This window comes from Coenobita brevimanus, chromosome 99, assembly GCF_032717465.1.
Source record: "Coenobita brevimanus isolate Jiangsu-jjx chromosome 99, ASM3271746v2, whole genome shotgun sequence".
Classification (NCBI taxonomy): domain Eukaryota; kingdom Metazoa; phylum Arthropoda; class Malacostraca; order Decapoda; family Coenobitidae; genus Coenobita; species Coenobita brevimanus.
Window position 1 is genome coordinate 17,633,187 of NC_137052.1, and position 25,584 is coordinate 17,658,770.

General features: G+C 41.8%; 1 protein-coding gene across 1 annotated transcript in view; it reads right to left on the minus strand.

The window, feature by feature from the left end:
• The window catches only part of LOC145414444 (uncharacterized), a 59,137-nt gene extending 35,908 nt beyond the window's left edge, over nt 1-23,229 (minus strand). Inside the window, exons 1-2 of the mRNA XM_080284000.1 lie at nt 23,188-23,229; nt 924-1,111 (exon numbers count right to left, since the gene is read on the minus strand). Of these exons, the coding sequence (XP_080140126.1) occupies nt 924-1,020 (97 nt within the window). The 5' untranslated portion in view covers nt 1,021-1,111; nt 23,188-23,229. The remainder of the gene's footprint in view (nt 1-923; nt 1,112-23,187) is intronic.
• Nucleotides 23,230-25,584: the final 2,355 nt, after the last annotated feature.

Consider the following 25,584-nt stretch of genomic DNA (forward strand, 5'->3'; position numbering starts at 1 on the left):
TATTTCTCCTAATCTTTTCAACCACATCCACATCTACCCCACAACGTTCCTTCACTTCTTCATTCGTCAACCTGTCCCTCCACGTCACTCCACATGCTCCTCTCAAGTAACTCATTTCCACTGCTCTCACTCTTGACTTGTTCCCCTCTTGCAATGTCCACGCCTCGCTTCCATACGTCAGGGTAGGGATCACAATACCATCATGCAGTGACTTCTTAACTTCCATACTCACCTCCCTATTTCTCATCACTGCTTTCAGTGTACCAACAACCTTTCTTCCCTGCTGTACCCTTTCACGTACTTCATCCCCCAAAGTTCCCTCCTTACTCATCACACTACCCAAGTACCTGAATGCATGAGAAAAACATTCATGTGTGTAAAGGTAGACTTGATAAATGTGGATATGGAGACAGGACAACACGAGCATTGCTCAATTCCTGTATACTACAAATAGGTAAATACAAATAGGTAAAGACACACACACACACACACACACACACACACACACACACACACACACAAAAGAATGGGTAGGGACCTAAGACAAAGAGGATGCTGCTAAGAGAGGTATTGAGTATTTGTGAATAAATGAAGATGAGTAAAGTCATTCACCAACATTGCCACCTTTTCTCCCCACCTACGGATGGGGTGAGGTAGGGTCCAAGAAGCAGGGAAAGAGAAAGTAAGATTGAGGAAGAACTAATGAACAGCATGGCCAAAGAAATGGGCCATACACTCTTCTATCACTAAACAGGTCTCCAGAATCCTGGCTCTGCCTCACTTTGCTTTATGGAAAGAGATAATGCAAAACTGATAAATGTGGATAAAAAAATCAAAACATAAGAAAGTATCAGTGGGGGATAACTGCAAATGTTGAATGACTGAGTAAAAATTTGGAGAAAATAACATGAATAGCAACATACCTGTATAGGTAACACCATTAACCCTGAATCGTACACGGCGTTGTGGCGGATCCTCCCCAGTGGAGTCAACAATGGTCGACTCAGTAGTTGAGGGCATCTTGAATGGACAGCTTCAGATGCTAATATGCAGGTTGGGCATCTGTTGCAATACTTTCCAAACCAAGACTCCTTTGGAAGACTCTTATAACCTGTAAACAGTTAATACATACCGTAATAAACCTTAACAAAATATATACTGTAGTAGTTAAAGTTCAGAAGTCTTTCCCAAATGATGAAAGAGACACTGATAGACACATGGGTACATTTTGATATGGGTACATTTTAATATGCAGGTTGGGCATCTGTTGCAATACTTTCCAAACCAAGACTCCTTTGGAAGACTTTTATAACCTGTAAACAGTTAATACATACCGTAATAAACCTTAACAAAATATATACTGTAGTAGTTAAAGTTCAGAAGTCTTTCCCAAATGATGAAAGAGACACTGATAGACACATGGGTACATTTTGACAGATAAGTATTGACAAGCAGATGGGTACAGGGAGACACAGCTAGATAGATAGTTTGACTGACAACAGATGAAGAATGGATGGGGAGGGCGTGGAGATGAATACCAAGTGCTTTAGGGGATGCAATCATAAAAATGTTGTGATGCACTGCTTTAGAGTGATGGGTCTGAGCCCTACCCACCACCATTGAATTTGTAGTTTGAACACTTGCACACAAACACCTATCTACAACAATAAAAAACACACTTACACCCTACTGTTTACATCAACTGTCATCTGTTTCATGATTTTTGCCTTGTATCTGTCCTACCCTCCTCCTAACCCCCCCTCCCCCCAAACTGCTGAATCATAACACCCACAAACTCAAGTGTGTGTGTGTGTGTGTGTGTTTTATTAGTGTGTAGGACTGGGGTTCAAGCAGGGATGAAGTACAGGTGTTCGAATTTGATAAGTCAATCAAAGGTCAAGGTCAGAAGGCAAAGCCAAAAGTCTAAGTCAATTTCAACACTACTGACTGCAGTCTGACCAATCATGGAGGAATGATTTAGGATCAGCTAAATATGAGATAATTGGTTCTCTCTTATTTTATTATTTTTTTCTTGGAGGGAACAATCTGAGAGCTCCTGGCCTTTGGTTCCATCTTCTTTGCATAAAAAGGGTCAAAGGTCTGTTCAGTTTTGATCCGATCTGAAATATACTTGGTGAAATGGTTGAGGGTCAGGCAAGGATGAAGTAATTCGACTTTTAATCAGTCGGAGGTCAAGGTCACATGGGCAGGTCAAAGTTTTGACCCTTAGACTGACTGCAGGGTGCGGGTGTTGTACTGTGTAAGCGTTCCATGTCTGCAAATCCAATGCTTGCATGTGCTTTGTGATATCCGGAATATTTCACTACGGTACCTACAACTGCATGCAAATGCAACAAGGACACTCGAGTCTGCCTGGCTATGACTGAGTGCTAAATAGTGATGGGCGATACCAGTGATCACATTTCGATACGACATCGATCACTTTATTGGCCAGTATTGGTAGTACCGATCAAGATCTAAAGACTAGTCTTTAGTCTTAATGTTGATTACCGAAACCGATACCTTGATAGTTACAATATAATAATCTATGCAGTACGGTGAACCACCCGAAAATTTATTTAAAATATTCACAACTTTTGGGGAATAAAATACACACTGCCACCGGACTGACCACCCTGCCACCCCCCACCCCACTGCTGAGACGCAGCCCCACCACTACCCCAGGAGGACACCACGGCAGGCCAGGTCAAGGTGAGACTGACCCAGAGCAAGAAGGGTGCCGGGGCGCCCCTACCTTAAGTCCTTCTTCCGCCCAACTGACCCAGCAACAACCACGCAGGAAGAAGAGATGACCCCGCGAGCGGAGCAGCCTTCACCAGGTTCGGGGTGGGACTGCTCCAGATACAGTCCCAAACAACACCGCGGTAACGGCCACTGTACGTGCCAGGGAGGGAGCGACCACTGTACGCCCCTCAGTTGTTTCCCCCTGTAGCGCCGCCACAACGGCCATTGTACGTGTGGGGGAAGGAGCGGCCACTGTATGCCTTTCAGCTACAGCCACATCTGAAGACAGCCTCGGAGCGTCAGCTATTGAGCGCGCTCCGACTGGCAAAAGAAGGAGAAGTAGAGCCGCGACAACGGCCACTGCACGTGTCGGGGAGGGAGCGGCCACTGTACGCCCCTCATCCACTTCCTCCTCCTCCTACGGGAGTAACATCGCAGTAACGGCCATTGAAAGTACCGAGGAAGGAGCGGCCACTGTACGCCCTTCAGTTACTTCCAGTCGGGCAGGCAGAGCCGTGGTAATGGCCATTGTACGTACTGGGAAGGGAGCGGCCACTGTACGCCCCTCATCTGCCTCTTCCTCCTTCGGGAGCAGCACCGCCACAACGGCCATCGTACGTGTGGGGGAAGGAGCGGCCACTGTATGCCCTTCAGCTGCTACCCTTAGGAACTGCGGAACCGCCACAATGGCATCGTACGTGTGAGGGAAGGAGCAGCCACTGTACGGCCTTCATCTGTAGTTCCTAGGGCTCTCCCGGAGGAGAAAGTTCCTTGCGCAGCGGCTCTCCACCTCTCGGCTGCGTGGGACGCCCTTCTCTCTCTCCCTCCAGGTGTGGTTCCCCGGAGGTGCTGCCGTTCCAAGAGTGGTGGCGTGGTCCTGTCCTGGTCCTGCAGCCTACCCCTGGACGACACCGGCCGCTGACGGACGCCCGGTAGAAGAGGTCCCACAGTTCACTCCTGACGGCACCCCGCTCTGTAGGCGGCTGCAGCACCCGGACCCCCGGGGCCAGTCAGCAGGCCCCAGAGCAGGGCCGCCTGGGCCCCACTCTCCCACGGCCCTCAGCCCAGAGTCAGAGGCGGCAGGCCCGTCTCCTGAAGTTGTTTGGCCCCAGCCCCGAGGGCCACCTACCAGGTCAAGGCCCCCAGACAGGAGGGCCACCCTGCACCCCACCGACGAGGCCCCAGCACGAGGGCCACCTACCAGGTCGAGGCCCCCAGACGGGAGGGCCTCCCTGCACCCCCGTCAGAGCTGCCCTGGGCGACGATGCCCCTGCAGGTGGTCCATTGCCTCCTGCAGGAGGGCTCCCCAGCAGGGCCCCCTCCCATGCCCGGGCGCCATCTCTGTTAGCCCAGGAACCAAGGGCATAGTGGCGACTTGAATGCATCTCCTACGTCGCGCCTCAGTCTAAACCACAGAGACAGGAGTGAAAGTGACAGTGAAACAGTGAGAAAAATAGTATAAACACACAGTATACGTGAATGCCCAGGCAGAAAGTAAGGGTCAGTAAGCATGGACATTAAGACGATCGGATGCAAGGAAGCATTGTGTCTATACCAGTGGTGCACCAAAAGGAAACAAAACCAGTGAAATAGTGTCGCCGCGACTATGTGACAATTCAGGGTGCCGCGACTCGTGCCATAACAAGTGTATAGTAATATTAACCAAACTGACCCTTTATTCCATCAGCCCATAGTGCATCCGGTCCAGAAAATTAAATGACAATTATGCCCTAACTATAATACTTGTGTCATGCTCTAGTAACTAGCAATCTGTGTACATATGAATATCACCATACTCTGCCCTTGACATCCTTGTGTATTTGTGTATGTCTTGTATTGGAAAGCAAACTCTGTTATCCTGTCTATTCCATATTCAGTGTCTCTTTGTTCTCGTATTGTAAGGTGTGTTGAGCTAAGACAATAGATGTGTTAAGGAGTACTGCCGAGTTTTTATGCCCTGTTCCTTTGTGGGTGCTTTACTTCCCGTTCGGAAAGAGGACCCCGCTCAGTGGCGGGCGTTTTTAGGATGAGAGGTCGAACTAAAAACACCCTGCATAACAAGGAATAAGAACTTTAACACTGCCAATACGTCCACTTATCTTAAGAATCATCACTTCCCAGTGAAACAGTATGTTTGAAAATATGTCACTGTCCAACACAACTGGTAACAGAGAGGGGCTCACTTGACTGCTGGGTTGAAGCAAACCTGAAGGTCGTGTGTGGCAAGACCCACCACCTTGTGTTGTGTGTGTGTGTGTTCTAACCTAATTGGATCTTTACAGGAATGAGTCAGGCTCGTACTGTCCCGTGTCTTAAGCCATATTTATTGTACATATCCTTAAATTTGTGAATTGTTTTGGCACACACTATTTCATTCAGTAGTGCATTCCACTGATCAATTGCTCTATTTGGGAAACTAAATTTCCTTACGTCTTTATCACCTCTCTTTTTATGCAGTTTTTTGCAGTGTCCTCTTGCTGATGCTTCCCCATATGTTAAGTAATCATTTATGTCTATTTTCTCCTTCCCTGATATGCATTTATATAGCATAATCATGTCACCTCTTTTCCTTCTCTCCTGAAGTGTTCGTAGATTCAGTTTATTTAGTCTTTCTTCATAGCTTAGATCCCTTAAGCTTGGTACCCATCTTGTAGTGGCACTTTGAACTTTTTCAATCTTGTCTATGTGTTTTTTGAGATGAGGACTCCAGACTACTGATGCATATTCCAGGGTTGGTCTGATGAATGATGTTATTATCTTTCTTAGAATGTCTTCATTTATGTATGTAAACGCTATTCTCATATTTTTTTTTTTTTTATGCGAGGAAGAAGGAACCAAAGGCCATGAGCCCGCAGTAACAGTTCCCTCCAAGAGAAAAACAAAATACAATATAGAGCCAAATTCAAGATCCGATCATTTTGAGATGTCTGGACACACTGCGTTTGAAGGACTGGAGATCATAGGCAGCAGGAAATACAGACAGAGGGAGACAGTTCCAGAGCTGAACTGTTGCATAAATGAAAGACTGGGAGTAACGGTTAACTCTTGCATTAGAGAGTTGGACAGAAAAAGGATGAGAGTTTGCTGCCAGACGGGTGCTACGCGCCCATCGTAGAGGTGGAGGAATGCAAGCAGACAGTTCAGAGGAGCAGTGACCATTAAAGTAGCGATAGAAAAGAGATAAAGATGCAACAGTGCGGCGAAGAGACAGAGGTTGAAGGGAGTCAGTAAGAGGAGGAGAGTTAATGAGACGAAAAGCCTTTGACTCCACCCTATTGAGAAGAGCTGTATGTGGGGAGCCTCCCCACACATGAGAGTTGTACTCCACACAGGGGCGGATAAAACCCCTGTATAGAGTCAACAATTGCACAGGGGTAAAGAAAGAGCGGAGTCGGCTTAGCACACCCAATCTCTTGGAAGCAGATTTTACAAGAGATGTAATATGATCTTTCCAAGATAAGTCCCGAGTAAATGAAACCCCAAGCATGTTCAAGGATGATGCAGGATTAAGCTGAATATTATTAAACATTAGTGGGTATACCTGTGGAAGATTTTGTCGGGTTGATAGGTGTAAGAACTGAGTCTTAGATGCATTAAAGACAACCATATTATTTTTACCCCAGTCAGAGATACGAGCCAAATCAGACATTAGGTGTGCCACAGCCTCATCCCTTGCTTGTTGAAGTAACTGTTGAGATGGGCGTTGCAGGAACCAAATGGAAAGGTGAAGGGTGGAGTCATCAGCGTATGAGTGGATAGGGTTAGATGTACAGATTAGATCATTGATGAATAAAAGGAAGAGAGCTGGTGATAGAACAGAGCCCTGAGGAACACCACTGTTGATAGATCTAGGAGAAGAACGATGGCCGTCTACAACAGCGGCTATAGAACGACCAGAAAGGAAGCTAGCGATGAAGGCACAGACAGAAGGATAGAAATCGTAGGAGGGCAGTTTGGAAATTAAAGATTTATGCCAGACCTGATCGAAAGTCTTTGAGATGTCAAGGGCAATGGCAAAGCTTTCGCCAAAGTCCCGAAAGGAGGATGACCAGGAGTCTGAAAGGTAGGTGAGAAGATCGCCAGTGGAGCGTCCCTGACGGAACCCATACTGATGATCGGAAAGAAGGTTGTGATAGGAAAGATGCCTTAAAATTTTTCTATTAAGAATTGACTCGAAAACTTTTGAAATACAGGACGTTAAAGCAATTGGACGATAGTTGGAGGGTTGGGAGTGGTCACCCTTCTTTGGGACTGGCTGAATGAGAGCAAACTTCCAGCAAGAAGGAAAGGTACAAGTTGACAGACAAAGGTGAAAGAGTTTGCCTAGGCAGGGTGTAAGCACAGAAGCACAGTTCTTGAGAACAACAGGAGGGACCCCATCAGGCCCATATGCCTTGTTAGTACTAAGGCCAGTGATGGCAGAAAATACATCAACTGAAGAAATTTTAATGTCAGCCATGAGGAAGTCAGAGGGGGGAAGTGATGGAGGAACAGCACCGTAATCATCTAAGGTAGAATTGGAGGAGAAAGTCTGTGCGAAGAGATCTGCTTTATCAGTAGAAGAAATAGCTACAGAACCATCAGAGTAGAAAAGGGGAGGGAAGGATGATGAGGTAAAGTTGTTGGAAAGATTTTTGGCAAGATGCCAGAAGGAGCGGGAAGAATTCGAGTTGGAGAGTTGAGAGCATTTAGTATGGATGAAATTATTTTTAGTAGTGCGAAGAACAGACTTAGTACGATTCCGGGCAGAAACGTAAAGATGATGTGATTCAGGGGTGGGTTGGCTCCGGTACCTTTTGTAGGCCCTCTCCTTGTTGCGGACAGCATTAGAACAAGCGTGATTAAACCATGGCTTTCTTGCATTAGTCAAAGGATATGAGAAAGGAATGTATGCTTCCATGCCCGAGAGAATAACCTCCGTAATGCGCAAGGCACACTCAGATGGCTCACGGCCATGGAAGCAATAATCATTCCAGGGAAAATCAAAGAAGTACTGCCTGAGGGCCTCCCAGTCCGCGGCTCCAAAATGCCACAGACGACGTTTCCCTGGAGGGTCCACAGGCTGTACCGGAGTGATAGGACAGGTTAAGGTAATAAGGTTGTGATCGGAGGAGCCCAACGGAGAGAAAAGATTAACAGAGTAAGCAGAAGGATTAGTTGTGAGGAAGAGGTCAAGTATGTTGGAGCTGTCTCCAAGGCAGTCAGGGAAATGGGTAGGGTGCTGTACAAGCTGCTCTAGGTCATTAAGGATAGAAAAGATGTAGGCTTGTTCACCAGGTGGATCCGTGAAAGGAGAGGAGAGCCAAAGGTGGCGGTGAACATTGAAATCTCCGAGAATGGAGATTTCAGAGAAAGGAGAAATGGATAGAATGTGTTCCATCGTAGAAGTAAGATAGTCGAAGAATTTTTGATAGTCAGTAGAATTAGGGGATAAGTAAACAGCACAGATATATTTAGTCAGAGAATGACAGGAAAGCCGAAGCCAGAGTGTGGAGAATTCAGAAGAATCAAGTTCAGGAACACGAGAGCAAGATAAGTCGTTGCGTATATATACACAACAGCCACCTTTGGCTTTGAAATGAGTATAGAGAAAGTAGGAGGATACAGAAAAGGATTTGCTGTCAGTTGCCTCAGACAGCTGAGTCTCCGTTAGAAAAAGAAGGTGAGGTTTAGAGGAGGAGAGGTGGTGCTCAACAGAGCGAAAGTTAGAGGAAAGGCCGCGAATGTTGCAGAAATGAAGAAGAAGAGAGTCAGACCGTGGTTCCAGGCACCTTGAGTCGTCACCGGGAGACGGGCAGATGGTGGGGGCATTTATGGTCCCCCCCCCCCTGGGGACTCCGAGGCTTGATAAGACGACGCCATTTTTGGTAAATTTTGAATAGGAAGTGTAGTGTGTACTGTGCATGTAGTTTGGTGAAGATAGTTAGAGAAATTTGTACTGGAGAGCATGCTGGCCTACTCTATGTGTTACTGAGACACTGAAAAAGTTCAGCAAAGGGGGATGGTCAGGAACTAGTCCTGAGGGCTGATGAAACGGGAGCTCCAGCACTCCCTGTCATCAGCTTTCCATCCACCTCAGGAGTACTGCCCTGCTCGACTGGTGCTACAGTTCCGTACCTTCTCACTGATGTGGTCAGCCAGAGATAGTCTGTTATTGACAATCGCACTTAGGTCCTTCTCTCTTTCTGATGTGTGTAGGGTTTTATTTCCTAATATATAATCCCAATCAGGTCTTTTTCCACTATTACCAAACTTGATTACATGACACTTGTCCACATTGAATTCCATTTGCCATGTATTACTCCATTCATGAAGTTCATTTAAATCTTCTTGTAGCTCTTTACAAGAGTCTGTGTTAGTAATTCTCCTTTGTGTTTTTGCATCATCTGCAAACATATTTAGATAGCTTTCATTTCCAGTGTTACTGTCTATATCATTTCTATACACTAAAAACATGATTGGTGCCAGCACCGAACCCTGTGGTACTCCACTAGTCACTTCTTTCCATGATGAGCAATTTCCCCTTAGTACTGTTCTCATTTCTCTTTTCATGAGAAAATCTTGCATCCAACAATACAGATTGCCTCGAATTCCTCATTGATGGTACAGTTTCCATAAAAGTCTTTGGTGTGGTACTCTCAAATGCTTTCTTGAAATCTAAATAGATACTGTCCACCCATCCTTCTCTCTCCTGTATTGTCTGTTACTCTGTCATAGTAGCTAAACAGATTAGTAACACATGATTTTCCTTTTCTGAAACCAAACTGTCTTTCTGTTATCATAATGTGATCTTCTAGGTGATTTACCCAAGCTTTTCTAATACCTTGCTTACAACACTTGTTAGTGATACTGGTTGGTAGTTAAGTGGATTTTGTCTATTCTCTTTCTTGAATATGGGAACAATGCTTTCTTCCATATATCAGGTACACCAGTCCTGTATGAGACAGCCCTAGCATGTATTCAATATGGACGGTGGGTGTTAGCGCCGAAGTGGTGACATGTAGAGGTGTACGATATGTAGGAGAACTACTGGGCCTTGGGAGCAGGCTGAGAAGCCTATGCCCAGAGTTGAGCACATTAAAAAAAGACTCAAGGATTTCTTGAAAATTAAAAATAACGGTTTACTTAACTCCCTTGCACATTCACGTAGCACCCAAAATGAAATTTCATCAGGACCATTTGCTTCTCCTTGGTCTAATTTACTTAGCTCCTCCTGTATTTCTTTTTCTGATGTTTGTTTATCTTGTACAGTGGGGCACCAACTTTCGCTACAGCAGGATTCGCGGAATCCTCTTTCGCGGCATGCACCAAATATTCCCTAACTTCCACTTTTGCTTGAAAAAAATCGATTTTCGCGCACAAATTTTGGGTTTGGGACAATATTTTGAACTTTGAATTTCCTGCACCGCTCGCCCGCAACCCACCACCATCTTGAATGACGTCATGTCAACACTCTGTCCACCCATTCCCGCCATTGTGTACGAGCATGCTAGCTCCATTGTGTTGGATTCTCACGGTTCAATGGCCTCTACTATACCTGGTAGTGTGGGGAAAGGGCCTGGTGGTGTGGGGGGAGAGCCTGGTGGTGTGGGGGGAGGGCAGGGAGGCAGTGGTGGTGATAAAAAGTGGCCGGGACATTCAAAGTCGGGAGGAAAGGCCAAGGCAGAGAGAGAGAGTGGTAGCGAGGCAGCAAGAGGTGGCGCCAATACGTCTGGCGTGGCTAAATAAGCCCGCCACGCGCCTCGGATACTTACCCCCAACATCCATTAAACACCTCAACCTGGTCTCTGTGGTATGTTTCTCCTCATATAATGTGTACTGTACAGTTTTTATTGTTTGTATCTCACAATGCAATGTACAATAGTGATTTGATGTACTGTATTGCAAGTGAAAATGAAAATCTGATGTTACTTTAGGATAACCAGGAACCAATTAGCCTTTTTGCCATAAAGACAATGCCCCAACTTTCGCTAATTCCACTTTCGCTCATTATTTTTGGACCCAATTAGGCGCGAAAATTGGTGCCCAACTGTAGTATGTGTGGGCATGCATGTTCCACATAATCCCTCTCAATATTTTTTCTTCTGTAAAAAACTGATTGGAAATTCTTGTTTAATGCTTCACAAATATCCTTCTCTTGTGTATAGGTGATTCCATCGTCCGTAATGGATTGTATTATATCTTTTACTTTGGTTTTGCTTCTGATGTAGCTGTAAAACAGCTTTTGTTGATCACTACTTTTATTTATGATATCCTCCTCAAACTGTTTTTGGGCTTTTGTCCTTATTCTTGAATAATCGTTTCTTGCCTGTTTGTAATTATTATATGCCTATTGTGTCTCCTGTATCTATTCCACAACAAATCTCTTTTTTCTTTCGATTTTTTACTTTCTGTATTGAACCATTTCTTTATTTTCTTTTCAGCTTCTTTGTGCTGCAGGATGTACTTCTGAACTCCTATTTCATAAAGTTCACGGAATTTTTCATATACAGCATTTAAATCTTGTCCTCTAAGCTCCTTTTCCCAAGCAATTTCTAAGAAGTACTTCTTTAGGTCATGATACTTTCCCTTTTTATAGTTTCGGCTCTTTTTGTAACTTTCATTGCTGTTATCTATGTCATATGCAATCTTGAAATTGCAATTTAGTACTGCATGGTCGCTTTTACCGAATGGAGGGTGATATATTAAATTGTCAATGTCGTTTTCTTGCCTAGTAAATATGAGATCTAGCATTGACGGCACACTGAGTCCTCTTTTTCTGGTGCTTTCCCTTACATGTTGCGTCAGGAAAAACTCTTGCACAAGATCCAGAAGCTTTTAGTCCCAACAGCTTTCTTGGCTTATTATCATCATCATCATCATCATCCGGACCTCCTTTCCCACCCAAGGGCTGGGTGAGGAGTACCAATGTCCAGACAGCCCAAAATTGCCCAATCCAATGGGCCACGCTTCCATTCACTCATCATTCAAGTCCCCGGAATCCTGGCTCTATCGGATACGCCAAAAACATTCACCACATTCTGTAGCTTCACATATCGTATCTGACAGAGTCAATCCAGATGCTACCATGTTAAAAAGGGGTGCCAAAAATCCCTGATCATGCATATCTCCTCACAAAATTCATCCAGCCAGCTCGATCTCCTGTCAGTTCCCTAGCCTCACCGACTTCCAAACCTCTCTTCCTCACATATTCATCCACCATTTCTCTCCACCTTCTTCTTGGCCTACCATGCCTCCTCCCTCCTTCAAATTCCCTCAGATATACCTTCTTTACCACTTTATTGTTATCCATTCTCTCCACATAACCATACCATCTCAGTACACTCTCTTCAATTCTGGTGTCCACCGACTTCCTCACGCCGCATCTTTCAAGAATCACATTATTTTGTATCCTATCCACCCTCTGTACCGCACATACATTCCTCAGCAGTCCCATCTCCACTGCTGTTACTCTTGACTTTTCATTTTCATGCCACATCATAGTCTCACATCCATATGTTAAAGTTGGCACTAACACTCCTTCATGTAAACCTCGTGCAGCTGCAACACTCAAGCCTCTGTTTCTTATCAAGGCCTTCATTGCACCAGCTACTTTTCTTCCTAGTGTCACTCTACTTTCAACTTCTTTTGCACATTTTCCTCTCGTTTCTATCACTGTACCCAGGTATTTGAACTCACCAATTCCAGTCTCTCTCCAATCACTGTTACATTCCACTGGGAGTCACCTTCTCTCTCAATAACCATCACTTTACTCTTTTCTTCATTTACTGTCAAGGCACGATGCTTACAGACACCAGCAAAACTCTGCACTAGCCTACCAAGTTCTTGTCCGGTACTTGCAAGCAGTACTGCATCATCAGCATACAACAAATTTGAGATAGTCCATCCATCACCATTCATTACCAATGCCATCCCTCTCTCCATAAGTTGTGTTTTCACTTCTCTCATCACCCCATCCATATATACACTGAACAACCATGGGGACATCACACAACATTGTCACACACCCACACTGATTGTGAACCATTCACTTAGATGCCCATTAACCCTGACACATGCTTTACTACCATCATAAAAACTCTTGGCGGACCCTAACAGCTTACCCTCTACACCGTACATGAGCAAAACTTTCCACAATCCTTCTCTGTCCACTTTGTCATATGCTTTTTCCAGATCCATGAATGCCATAAACACCTTACGGTTCTTCTCACAAGCCTTCTCTACTATCTGTCTCACTGCAAATATTTGGTCCACACATCCTCTGCCACTCCTAAAGCCACCCTGTTCATCACTCACTAGGACTTCTGATATCTCTCATACTTTCTCTATAATACTTCCATATACCTTCCCTACCACACTCAGTAGAGGCGCATTTTTGTGAGGCCCAGGCTTGAGCCTGGCTCGAGCCAGACTTAAGCCAAATGTCCATTTCCGTTTTTGCGGTGCCCAGGCTCAAGCCGGACTTGAGCCGCACTTGAGCCAGACTCAAGCCAAGTCGATCCACCCCTGGAGCTGGCTTAAGGTAGCTCGAGCCCAGGCGTGTGACGTCATATGTAAACAAAGATGGCGTCTTCCATTTTTTGTATGTGCTGTTCTCACTTTTTTTTCAATATGCCACGAGTATGTGGCTTGCACCGATTGATTTTGATATACAGATATGCTAGAATTTACAGTTGATGCACGTGAGAGAAGAACATGTGTAGCTAGAGTGAACTGGACAGCTCGTTTGTGGTGCAGATCATATCAGATGGTGTTCACTCAGTACTGCTTTTGAATCAGCACTGGGTTGTTCGTTGTTGTTGTTTTTTTTTTTTTTTTTAATACGTTTTTTAGTGTTCCATACTTCACAGAGGTATTTCTTGTAGTGGTAGAATTTTTTATCTGCATCTTCTTTTGCATATGTTAATAACAGTATGTTCTCTAAATTGCCTTCTTCTACCTCATATTTACTTCTTATATCTTTTAATGCATTACAATTTTTAAAGAAATGTTCAAAAGTTTCTTCTTGTTTTGTTACATAATTCACAATACGTATTTCCACCAATATACCTTGCTCTCCAGTTTAATCTTAAAGTATTCAAGCAACATCTGTGCAGCAGTATAGAACCCTGTGTGTTTTCATAAAGTTTTTCTTCTTTAATGTCTAATTATTTCTCTTTATAAAATATAATTGAGGATTTGTTTGTCAGTTCTTTTCTCCAACATTTTCTTTTTTTTCGTATTCATTTACCTTCTTCTTTATTTCATCCTTTTTTAAACTGTCCAGTTGGTTAGTATTTCTTATGCTGATTTCCTTTATATATTCCTGAATATTTTTTATCCATGCATCTCCTTTTTTTTTTTCTTTCATAGTTCCAAGAACACTTTTAATGCTAATGAATTATTTTCTTGCAGAAGAAAGCATATAATGTGTGGATGAGGAACAGGGGCGTCGAAGAAGCTGAGAGGAGGACGAGAGAGTTATATGTAGAGAGGAGGAAAGAGGTGAAAAGATTAGTAAGAGAGAGTAAGAAGAAAGTGGATGAGGAATTTGGAAGGAATTTGAGTGCAAAGTGGAGGGAATGTAAGAAAATGTTCTGGAAAGAGGTAAAGAGAGCTACACAGGGTGCCAACGAAGTTAGTTGGGGTGTGAAAGGTAAAAATGGTAGATTACTAGTGGAGAAGGGAGAAAAAGTGAACAGATGGAGAAAACACTTTAATGAACAGGTGGAGTCCTTCCACGGAACACTGGTCTGTACTGCTTCTGTACAAAATCAAGGAGAAGAGCAAAGGTTTCCTTGGTGACTCGCATATTTCTGAAGAAATCAAGATCTTCTTTCTGATCCAGGTGATCATTGAAGCCTTTCTGCTTTCCATGTGATTCTCTGCACCAACCCAAAGGAACATAATGTAATTATAAAGTATGGTTTTGCTAATATCCTTAATATATATAAATTTTTTTTTTTTTGAGGGGGTGGGGGGACACATTGACCTAACAGCAAAGTACCTCACTGAAGGGAACACCTGAATGGAAATGAGGGTCAATTTTTAGTTTCATACAACCACTGATCTTTGCATCAAATCTGAGTGTTTCCAATGGTTTTTGGTATGATTCATTTGATTTTGCCCTTCAAATCTATTGCCAATCAATGGTTTCAAAGGAATGAATATTTTTACAATCACCTTAGAATCCACTATTTCTTTTTAGAAATAAAGGTCAAAATGAACAGAATCACACCCAAAACCATAGGAAACAGTCAGGTTTGATGAAAAATTATGTACTGTGGGCCTACTACTTATCCTAACCCAACCCAACCTAATGTAAACTAACCACCTAACCTAACCTAACCTAACCTAACCTAACCAAACCAAACCCAACTCAACCTAATGCAAGTATTATTCATTTGTGAGCAAAGTGCACAGAATGAAAAATGGTCTATATTGGCCCAGAACTTATTTGGTAAACTTATGTTTCTAAGAATCTCTGGTTGTGCCAATCTAAAAATTGTCCGAAATGAGCACTACCAGATACCCAATAATCACATGGCAATGTGACCCTATGGCAGAAATTCCCCACACATTCAATACGTTGTTTTCACAAATGAACATCATCTTGATAATTCCTTTCTCCAGAAAGTATGCACTGATAAAGAGTTCATAATGCAGGTACAGTTCATGCAACATACAGGGAGTGCTGCCTGTTGCATGCACACCTGAATGAACCAGACATGCACTCATACAGCTTGTTGGCCAACTTAATACTTAAATGACCAATCATCTGCACCCAAAAGAAAAAATAGATATAAAAATATATCAATCTGGCAGGCACAACATCTGCATGATGAAGTTAGCTCATCTTCTACAGTACCAAACTGAATAAGGCATGCCAAACTCTTGTCTGGATGATCCTACATTAAAATTTTATCCAACCAACATATAGTCAGCTGCCTAGGCTCATCATCGTCCTTACCAAAATATTTGACAAACTCATTACCTGCCGCCAAGAAAACTATTGGCCTATGAAGCCTCTTCTCAGCTACCTAGTCACAAACAGACACTTTTCAAAAACCGCCTTAAACTCATACTCCTGACATGAGCTAACCAGTAATACAACCATATATATATATATATATATATATATTTTTTCAATGTGTAGATGGGAAGTGGGAGTAAAAATGTGGAGATACTTGTGTTGGGGTATGTTCACCTTATACAATCTGCTTCAGACAATTATGGAAGTTTGATTTTCCTTAATAGTAAAACAATGGCTGTAAATTTACTGGCACTGCCAAGCTTAATAAGTACATAAAATGAAGCAATAACCTATTATCAGACTTTTACTCACCAAACTTTTGATATGTGTTAGATCTTACGAATATCAAAACCTAACCAGTCCATGATTCCAGTTGTTTCCTACCATCAACAACATAACTTTTTGACCACATTACAAATATGATGGTCACAAATGTGTTGTCTCCAGCATTATTATTAAGCTTGCTACCACTACACCATAATATCAATAAGAGTTCTGTCTACTTTCCCATACACTGTCACTGAGAGTACCGTGTTCCTAGGATTCTCAACAAGCACCCCAAGCCTGTAAATTTAAAGCTTTCCTTGTATAATGCCCTTCATCTTTCCAGTGGTTAACAGCTGCTTATGTACCTAGTGCCTGTTGCCATTAAAGACGACAACACAGTGACCTGGCCCATGTATTCCTCTACAAGAGTGGACACAACAGTCGCAGACTCTTGTGTCTCTGCAAACAACGGAAAAGCTCCCATCTGGAGGGAAGAACTACTGCTTAGATCGAAAATATCTGATTCTCCAATATCTGCCATGCTGCTTTGCGTCGTCAGCTGACCGGGGTGTTTGTTTACATTCGTCAGTACGGCTCGAGTACTGTTTCTGCGGTGCCACTTTGGCTTAAGCCAAAGAGCGAAGCCAGGCTTGAGCCTCAGGCATCACCAAAACGCGCCATAAGCTTATGCCACGATAATTCTTACACTCACTTCGTTCACCTTTATTTTTGTACAGGGGTACATTCACAGCGTTTTTCCACTCTGCAGGCACAGTTTCACTCATCCATGCCTTCTTACATATCTCCAACAAGCACTTCACTCCATTCTCTCCACTACATTTAAGCATCTCTGCATACACCTCATCAACCCCAGCTGCTTTCCCATTTTTCAGCCGCTTCACAGCACTCTTCACCGATGCGAGTGTCACGTCACCTGGCGCTGCATTCCTTCTCTGCACACCCCCAAAACCAATCATGTTTACAGCTATCTAGAGTATTCCAATTTATATTTGTATTAAAATCTCCAGTTAGTATAATTCTTTTCGATTTCTCTTCCATTTTATGTAGTAATGCTCTAAAAGCTCTGAAATGTACTCTCCGCCAGGTCCTCATATTCGTCTCTTTCCCATGTGTTTGATCTGGGTGGCATGTACAAATTGGCTAAAATTACTTTCCCTTCAGATGTATTTATCTCTACTGCAATCAGTTCTACTTGTGAGGGTATATCTAATTCTATTTCTTTGACTTTTAGATTTTTCTTAGTTAATATTATGGTTTCTCCTCTTTTTTTTAAGTTCCTATCTCTTCTCCATATATTATATTCCTCTAAGTTTAAGATGTCATTCGATATCCTTGGTGTTAATTTTGTTTCGGTTAGGCATATTATGTGTGGTTCATTTTCTCTCACATAATCATTCATCTCTAATAATTTAGATATCATTCCATGCACAATTCAGTACATCAACTTAGTCATCTTGTTTATATACTTGTCATGATTTGGTTCTACTACCCTCCTCCTTTTTATTCCCTCCTGTTTATGTACTACTTTCGTACCTGCAATCCAATTACTGTACTTTGTAAAAAAAAAAAAAAAAGGTATTCTCCTCTGATCTTCCCTCTTTTTTTTTTTTTTTCCCCTCTTCTCTTTCAGTAATTCCAGTTCCTCTTGTGTTAGGCATCTTTTTATCCATACATTTTTTAACTCCTCTTTTTCCCTAAGATTCTTTGCATTTTTTAGTATCTCCTCCACGGTGTTTACACTGGAAGGTTACCTTTAGGGGTCTTGCTTTTCTCGTACTTCCCTAACCTTTTGTGTTCCTCTATGTCTTTACTACAGATTTCCTCTGATACTTTTTTCAATATGCCCATTACATTTGCCATCTCCTTTTTGTCTCGAGATCTTGTTTTTTACTTCTTCCTCTTCTATACCAGTGATTAGTATAGATTTGTTAATATCTACTGAATCTCTAACTTAGGACTGTTTTGGATTATTCTTTTCACTTCCTTTTTAATGCTTTTTTCTTCCACCCTTGTTTCCAAGTCTTTCTTTACTTTCACCATTTCACCATAAGTGGTTTCCACATTTTTGTAGCTTTGCACAGCTTCATTCACCTGTGTTATCTTCTCAATATCACTGCTCTGGTCTATCAGACTGTGTGTGTGTGTGTGTGTGTGTGTGTGTATATATATATATATATATATATATATATATATATATATATATATATATATATATATATATATATATACATATATATATATATATATATATATATACATACATATATATATATATATATATATATATATATATATATATATATATATATATACTCTGTATACCTTTACAACAATAAGCATTTCAATCAAGCAAGCAAGCAAACTTCTTTGTTTTTAACTCACTTGACGGCCACGTGTGGTTCGTCAGATGGGAGAGCCGTCAACTAGACAGTATAGTAGCCATGGAGTTACCCGCGTCTCGTCAATAACGCTCAACGAATTTCACGTAACCATGACTCAGTAATAAAGTTGTGCGAGCACCCCAATTCCTCCTGATAAAGGTTCTTCGTAACAAATAATTCTGACTCACGTAAACTTAGAAAAAAAAAAAAATGTCGAATTTTGAGTAGCATAAGTGGCTTCGTAGCATCTTTTTACCTAGCGAACCTGCATACTACATTCTGACACTTCCCTGTATGATGTTTATGTGGTTTTAATATCGACACATTTTGCATCAATAATATATAACATAACATACAAGAGGCTACTTAAGTAATGTGCAGAATGAATAGCCAAAGAAAAAGGTGTTTTGATATCTCAAAAACTAGAAATATGTCCATAGGACATGAATGGCCCGCCGTGGGTTGCAGCTGTCTCGCAACAGGAAACAGGTAAGTTTTCACATTTTGGCAAGGTTAGTGTTCTCGCCAAAATGCATCTGTGTACGAAGTTATATGAAGGTATCCTTGACGGTGTTAAAATGAGCAAAATACAGAAATGTGAGGTCACGGTCAAAACAGAAGGTCAAGGCCATCAAATTTTGCCATAGTTACAGTGCTGTTGCCAAGATGCATCTGCAAATGCAGTTATATGGCGGCATCCTTTACAGTGTTCCAGAAAATGAGCTAAACGCAACATCAAGAAATGTGAGGTCAAGGTCATACGGAAGGTAAAGATCATCAAAGTTTGGCATAGTTGAAATGCTCTTACCAACATATATCTGCGTATGAAGTTTGATGAAGTTATCTTTGACAGTTTCTTCGGAAATGAACTAACCGCAGAACGGGACGGAAGGACATGACCAACACTTCCCGGCCATGTATATACGGCTGAGAAAATGAAGGCAGGAAGGGAACACGTGGTCAGTGAGTATATCTGTTGAGGGGAAAGGGCTACAAGAGGTTACTTAGGTGTAATGTGCAGAATAAGTCGCTAAGAAAAAGGCGTTAAACGATCTCTAAAACTGACATATGGCTGACAGAATGGAGGTGCAAAGCGAACAAGTGGAGTCAGAGTGAATATTTGCTGAGGCGCATGACATCACCTTGCTGGCACTGGTCACCTCTGACAAAGCGACTGTTGCTACACACACACACACACACACACACAATCGCGCGCGCATCTACCACTACTATTACTATTACTAATGAAAATCATCATCATCAAACCAACCTCTTTTCCCACCCATGGATAGAGTAGTGCAGGGTTCTGAGTGAATGGAAAGAAACCATGACTGCACATAAATGTAAAAATAAGGCAGGGTTCAGAGAGAATGGAAAGAAACCATGACTGCACATAAATGTAAAAACAGAGTTGAGCTGCTGTTATGACTCAAGTAAACAGAAAATCTCATTTCTCATCACAACTTGCATGACGAAATAAAAGTAAAAAAAATTTCCTGTACACTGCGGCAAGTATTTAATATTATTATTATTATTATTACTATTATTATTTTATTAGTCATTATTATCATCATTATTATTATTATAATCCTGCAATAACACAATGATGCAGTGTGATCCAAGGTAGTTCTATACACAATCTAAACTACAACAGAACTGTCTCAAAATTACTGTATTATCAGCCCCAATGTGCAGTATTCATGTACCTATACCACCTTCGTTTCTTTACTGATACCAGACTGTTATCCCTAAACTGTTCAAGTTCACCAGTGTAGTCTGACTGTAGTTTTAGTAGTAGTAGTAGTAGCAGTAGTTGTTGTTGTTGTTGCTGTTATCTAATCCAGTATGACCGAAAAGACCCGTGGACCACAGGTAAGCAGGTACAGCTCTTATTATCGTAACATTCACCTGTCCTATACGTTAAATATACTATACCGTACTGACGAGTACTGCCAGACGCTGCTAGGGTATGAGGCTAACCTTATGCATTTGTCTCTGAATCACTCATGTTAACGAGAACTGGGCCAGACTGGAGCACTGTCGGTGGCTCCCAGTGTCTAACTGGATAGCAGGAGAGGCTCCCCAGGGACGTCATCTTCAAAGATTCATCTTCATCTTCAAAGATACTTAAGTCGATAACCTTTATAAACACCTTAATATTCTTTAAGAACAGGAAGTCAGTTTCATTAAATGGCCTTCGCAGGGTCGTCTTAGGTCCCTTCTGTTCCTTTTTAGGCCAAGAGCCCAAAGGGTCCGGCAACAATCAGCTTGGCTGTTTAGTTGATGTGACCCACTGACCCCTACATGTGAAATAAAACACTAATTTCTTTTACCATGAGCAACTTCACTTGCAAGATGTTTCTCCATTATTTGTATCAAAGAATTACAACTAATGTCAGTCGTTGCTCGTGCGACTGCTTTATGATTTTCTACAATATATATATACACATATACAGTACATTCGTCAATATATATATATATATATATATATATATATATATATATATATATATATATATATATATATATACACACACACACACACACACACACACACAAATGAAGCTTCACAAAAGCTATTAAATTCCCATAAATAATTTTTCTCGTGACACCATCCTTTTAAAAACATAAGTTAGGCTATAACAAGTACAGTATGCATGTGTTATATACACCTACAAGGAAAGTCTGATACAAAGATATAGATAAGTCGCATACTTCCAAGTTACCCCTGGTCATTCCTCGCATTCAAGAAAATCTTCGACGATTTCCTTCCAACCCCGTAGGTGGGGTCAATCGGAGATTTTTAAAGTGGCTAGATTCTAGTTACTCGCTTCCATTTAGCGGTATTTGTTTAATTCTTTTTTCTTAGTTATGAGAATGTTTTTAGATTTGTACTTTAATTTAGCATGAAAATTATATTGGGGGGAAAAATTCTGATCTTATTCGTCACCTTACAGCAAATTAAAACTTCAAAAGTAATATCCCAAAGAATATAGAATATCCATAACCAACAAACTGGCTGCTTTGACTATATGTTTATTCCGTCCCCCCCCCCTCCCTCTAGAATGTCCAAAATTTTCCCCCACTGGGAATCCCCCCCATTTGAGAACCCAGCCCTATGATGGACACTTAGATCGGCATAAGACAGCCAGACCTAAAAAATATATAATGCCTGATTATGTATGCTAAATGCAGCCACCTGGCTATATCATACAAATTTTTATCAGTTACAATTTTCTCACGTACGAGTGGTGCGTGGGATAATGTGCTGCATACCAAGGGCACCCCAGCTGTAAACAAACGTGCTCGTCCAGACGTTATTTCTATCTTACGAAAAAAATAACGTTCACATTTACATGGCTTTACTTCTACACACACACACACACACACACACAATGAATCACCTACAAGCCTAGACAGACCTAACATTACTGCAGTGGACAATTAACAATAATCATGTTGTAGGTGGTGGCGACCATCATCCACTCACTTGATGTAATGCTGCCTACTTCTTCCTTAGCCTTTATCATTCTTTTTCTATGCCTGCCCTCCTCTCTTCCTATTTCTCCCATCTTTCCTGTCACTACTTAATACTTTTCTTTCCGTTACAGGTGGCTTTACATTGAGTGACAAGCCAAATGGTTTCCTGTAAGCCAAGAAACCATTTACAACGCTGGGTGGTAACCATATAACCAAACCATACGTGCTCCCTATGTGTCAAGTGGGTTGGTGGAGGGTTAGTGCCCCTCCCTGTAAAACAAATAACTCAGAGTCAAATGGCCACCTCATACGGGATTATGAGTCTGGCAATGGATGGATGGATGGATGGATACTTTTAGCTTTACTTCGCACTGTTAGAAAGTGATATAAAAAAAATGACAATGATCTGAAGGTAAGCAGAACATCAATGGAAGGGGAATGACGTGAACTAAAGTACAAGCCAAATAAACATCAATCAGTCAACTTTCTAATACCGTATGCCACAACTGTCGGGTAATATGTTTTCCATTATCATTTTCATTTTTAGTGGTAGCTGGTGGCGACCATCATCCACTCACTTGATGTATTGCTCCCTGCTTCTTCCTTACCCTTTATCATTAATTTTCTGTGCCTGCCCACTGCTCTTTCTCCCATCTTTCCTGTCACTTCTTATTGTTTTTCTTTCCTTTACAGCTGGTTTTACACTAAGTGACAAGCCAAATGGTTTCCTGTAAGCCAAGAAACCATTTACAACGCTGGGTGGTAACCATATAACCAACCCATACAGTACGTGCTCCCTACGTGTCAACAAGTGGGTTGGTGGTTAATGCCCCGCCCCGTAAAACAGATGAAGTCAAATGGGCACCCCTTATGGGATTATGGCGTCTGGCAATAGATAGATAGATATCCTTCCTTCTTGATTTATACAGAACGTTGCGCTTCACTATCCTCGTTATGTAACTGATGCATACGACGCTGGTATTAAACATTACAAGCATACCAAATGAAGGTGAAACATGCAAAATAAATGCCTTAGGAATTAAGAAAAATCAAAAGCCAACTTACATGGCCTATAAGTAAAAAAAAAAAAAAGTCGTAGGCCGTAATAATGCCCACTCAATACTGTTATGCCAAGTCATGCTCACCACTTGGAATGTCTCTTTATAGAACGACTTTACCCAATTGTGAGTTGACAGCAGTGGCAAAATCTTAGAGAATAATATCAGTTAAGCCTTGTATGTAGTTCTAATTGGCTGACATGGGCAAAGAACTTCACCTTACCCGTTTAAAACTGTGGAGAAACAGCAACACACCCTACCGCTACAACCTGAGACTGGGCTGGTGGTCAAGAGTATGACAATTCTAAATGAGCAACTATTGCTTAATTTGCTAAAAAAGAAAAAATCGCTAGACTGTCGATACATACATACAAAGCCCACACACATATGGCTAGGAAAAGTGCTAAAATCCCTATATCATCATAAAATTGTGCAAACATTTCCAGAATACTACTAGCTTTTAGGTAACTTGGCATTAACCAATAGCTAAATCAAGTGACTGCCGGAGAAAAGCGCTAAATTGGCAACTATGCCCGCTCGGCCGTGTAGGCGGGGAGAATGGGGAGGGGCAGCTACCAAAGATGCCAGCATTTTTTTTTTTACACATGTATCCATATTTCACAGTTGATAATACTTACGCAACTGAGTGCTAGAATTCATTTCGACTGCGCGGACTCACCAAGTGTAGAGTACAAAAACTAGAAGAGACCTACAAAAGAAAGCGTTCACTTGAAGTTCCTGATGCCCATGGCAATTATCTAATCCAACTTGGCCTTACAGCTGACATCGCTTACCTTCGTCTGGGGAGCGCGGTACGTGGGTGGTAGGGTGTCGGGCTCGTAAGCGTGATGTTGCGAGTTCGCGCCCCGCCCGGTGACTGCCGTGCTGGGAGGGGTAGCGCTCTCCTGTAACCCTAGCAGGGCTATATGATCTGATGTGGTCTAGCTCGGGGATTAATCCCTTACCTTTGTCTACGTTGTAAACTATATTAACACTGAAAGATGACGCCAGTCACGAAGCAGTGCTCCGAAGAGGATGTAGACACAGAACTGTCTTCTTGCACCGCCGGGCTAGGTGAAACAAGCTCCAAAATGACGGAAATCTGAGCCAAATAGTGTAAAAGTATTGCATTTTTCTCAGCTAAACAATATCCTAAGTTAGTCTGATCGTGACTTGTCGTTTTGTTTCGTTTTTAACCCGTCACGTCCCGAGCTTTTTCGCACCTCCGACACCCCCAAATCCCGTTTTTTTTTTTTTATTTCCTGGCTAAAACTTCAGCTTTTGTTGAGAAACAAAGGAAAATCACCAAGAAAGGGCTTACCGTGGTCCTTAAGTGGTCGTAACAGGTTAGGTCAGTTCCCTCGCGCCAGGTATCGTATTCTATCATTGACGTGTGAGTCGCTCACGTTTTCTATGGTAGGTAATTTTGGGAGAAACCACAAACAACACCTCTACATTTATTGAATTTGAACTAATAAACAATAAGAATAACAATATAATGGTTTTAATTGACATATGAAAAATAAGCATTGTTCCTTCGCGCGAGCATAGCGAGTTGGGTCAGATGGTAACACGCTATGTGCTAAGTTTCTTGTTTCAGTCAACATCATTTTTTCCACTTGTATACAACTGTTTCAATGCTATTTTACCATTTTGTACTGTTTGTAAATGTTTTCAGTTGTTTTCATTCATTACGATGACATGTAGCACAACTATAGCACACATCTGCTTACTCAGCGCACTCGCTATGACTCGTATTTCCACATACCATATTGTTTTATCACTTTCATAGTATTTTTTTCTTTTTGAACCTTTCCTCCACCACTGTAAATGTTTTCAAGCATTTACATTCTTTAAGAGGGTATTTAGCGAAATGCTAGCGCATATTCACGTAGCACGCACAATCTCTACCACTCGTGTTTCAACTTCTACTTTATTTCTTCAGTTCCAGATATACTTCCCCACTTACATTACACCCGTTTACACCCAATACTGCACAATATATATTCACGGGCCTTATTTATTCAACTAAGCGTCAGAATATCGCACCAAAATACCCTCGCAATGAATGTTTCGACCAAGATAATACTCATACACTTACATACTAATTTCCCACTTATACCCGTTTCCAGTTGTATACTCCTATTTACATATATACGGGCCTTATTTATTCCAATGAGCGTAAGAAAATCGCACTTATATACACTTGCTAGGAATATTTTGACTTAGAATAAATTTCAGCACTTACAAAAATTACAAGTAATATCACACCCGTTTGCATTTTTCATAATAATATTTACCGTACATATTTAAAGGCCTTATTTATTACACTGAGCGTCAGAATATCGCATCAAAATACCCTAGCTAGATATGTTTCCACTTAGATCATATTTATACACTTACATAATAATTTTCCACTTATATTACACCCGTTTCCACTTACATACTACTATTTACAGATCTACGGGCCTTATAATTACACACAGCGTCTGTTTGTCGCATTTATTTCTGAGTATGAGCGTCATATCGCATTCACACCGTATCAGAAGTGCATCGAGGTGTGATACTCACTAAAACAAGGGTGACTGCAGAGACCCACGTCACACTCAACGCACTCATA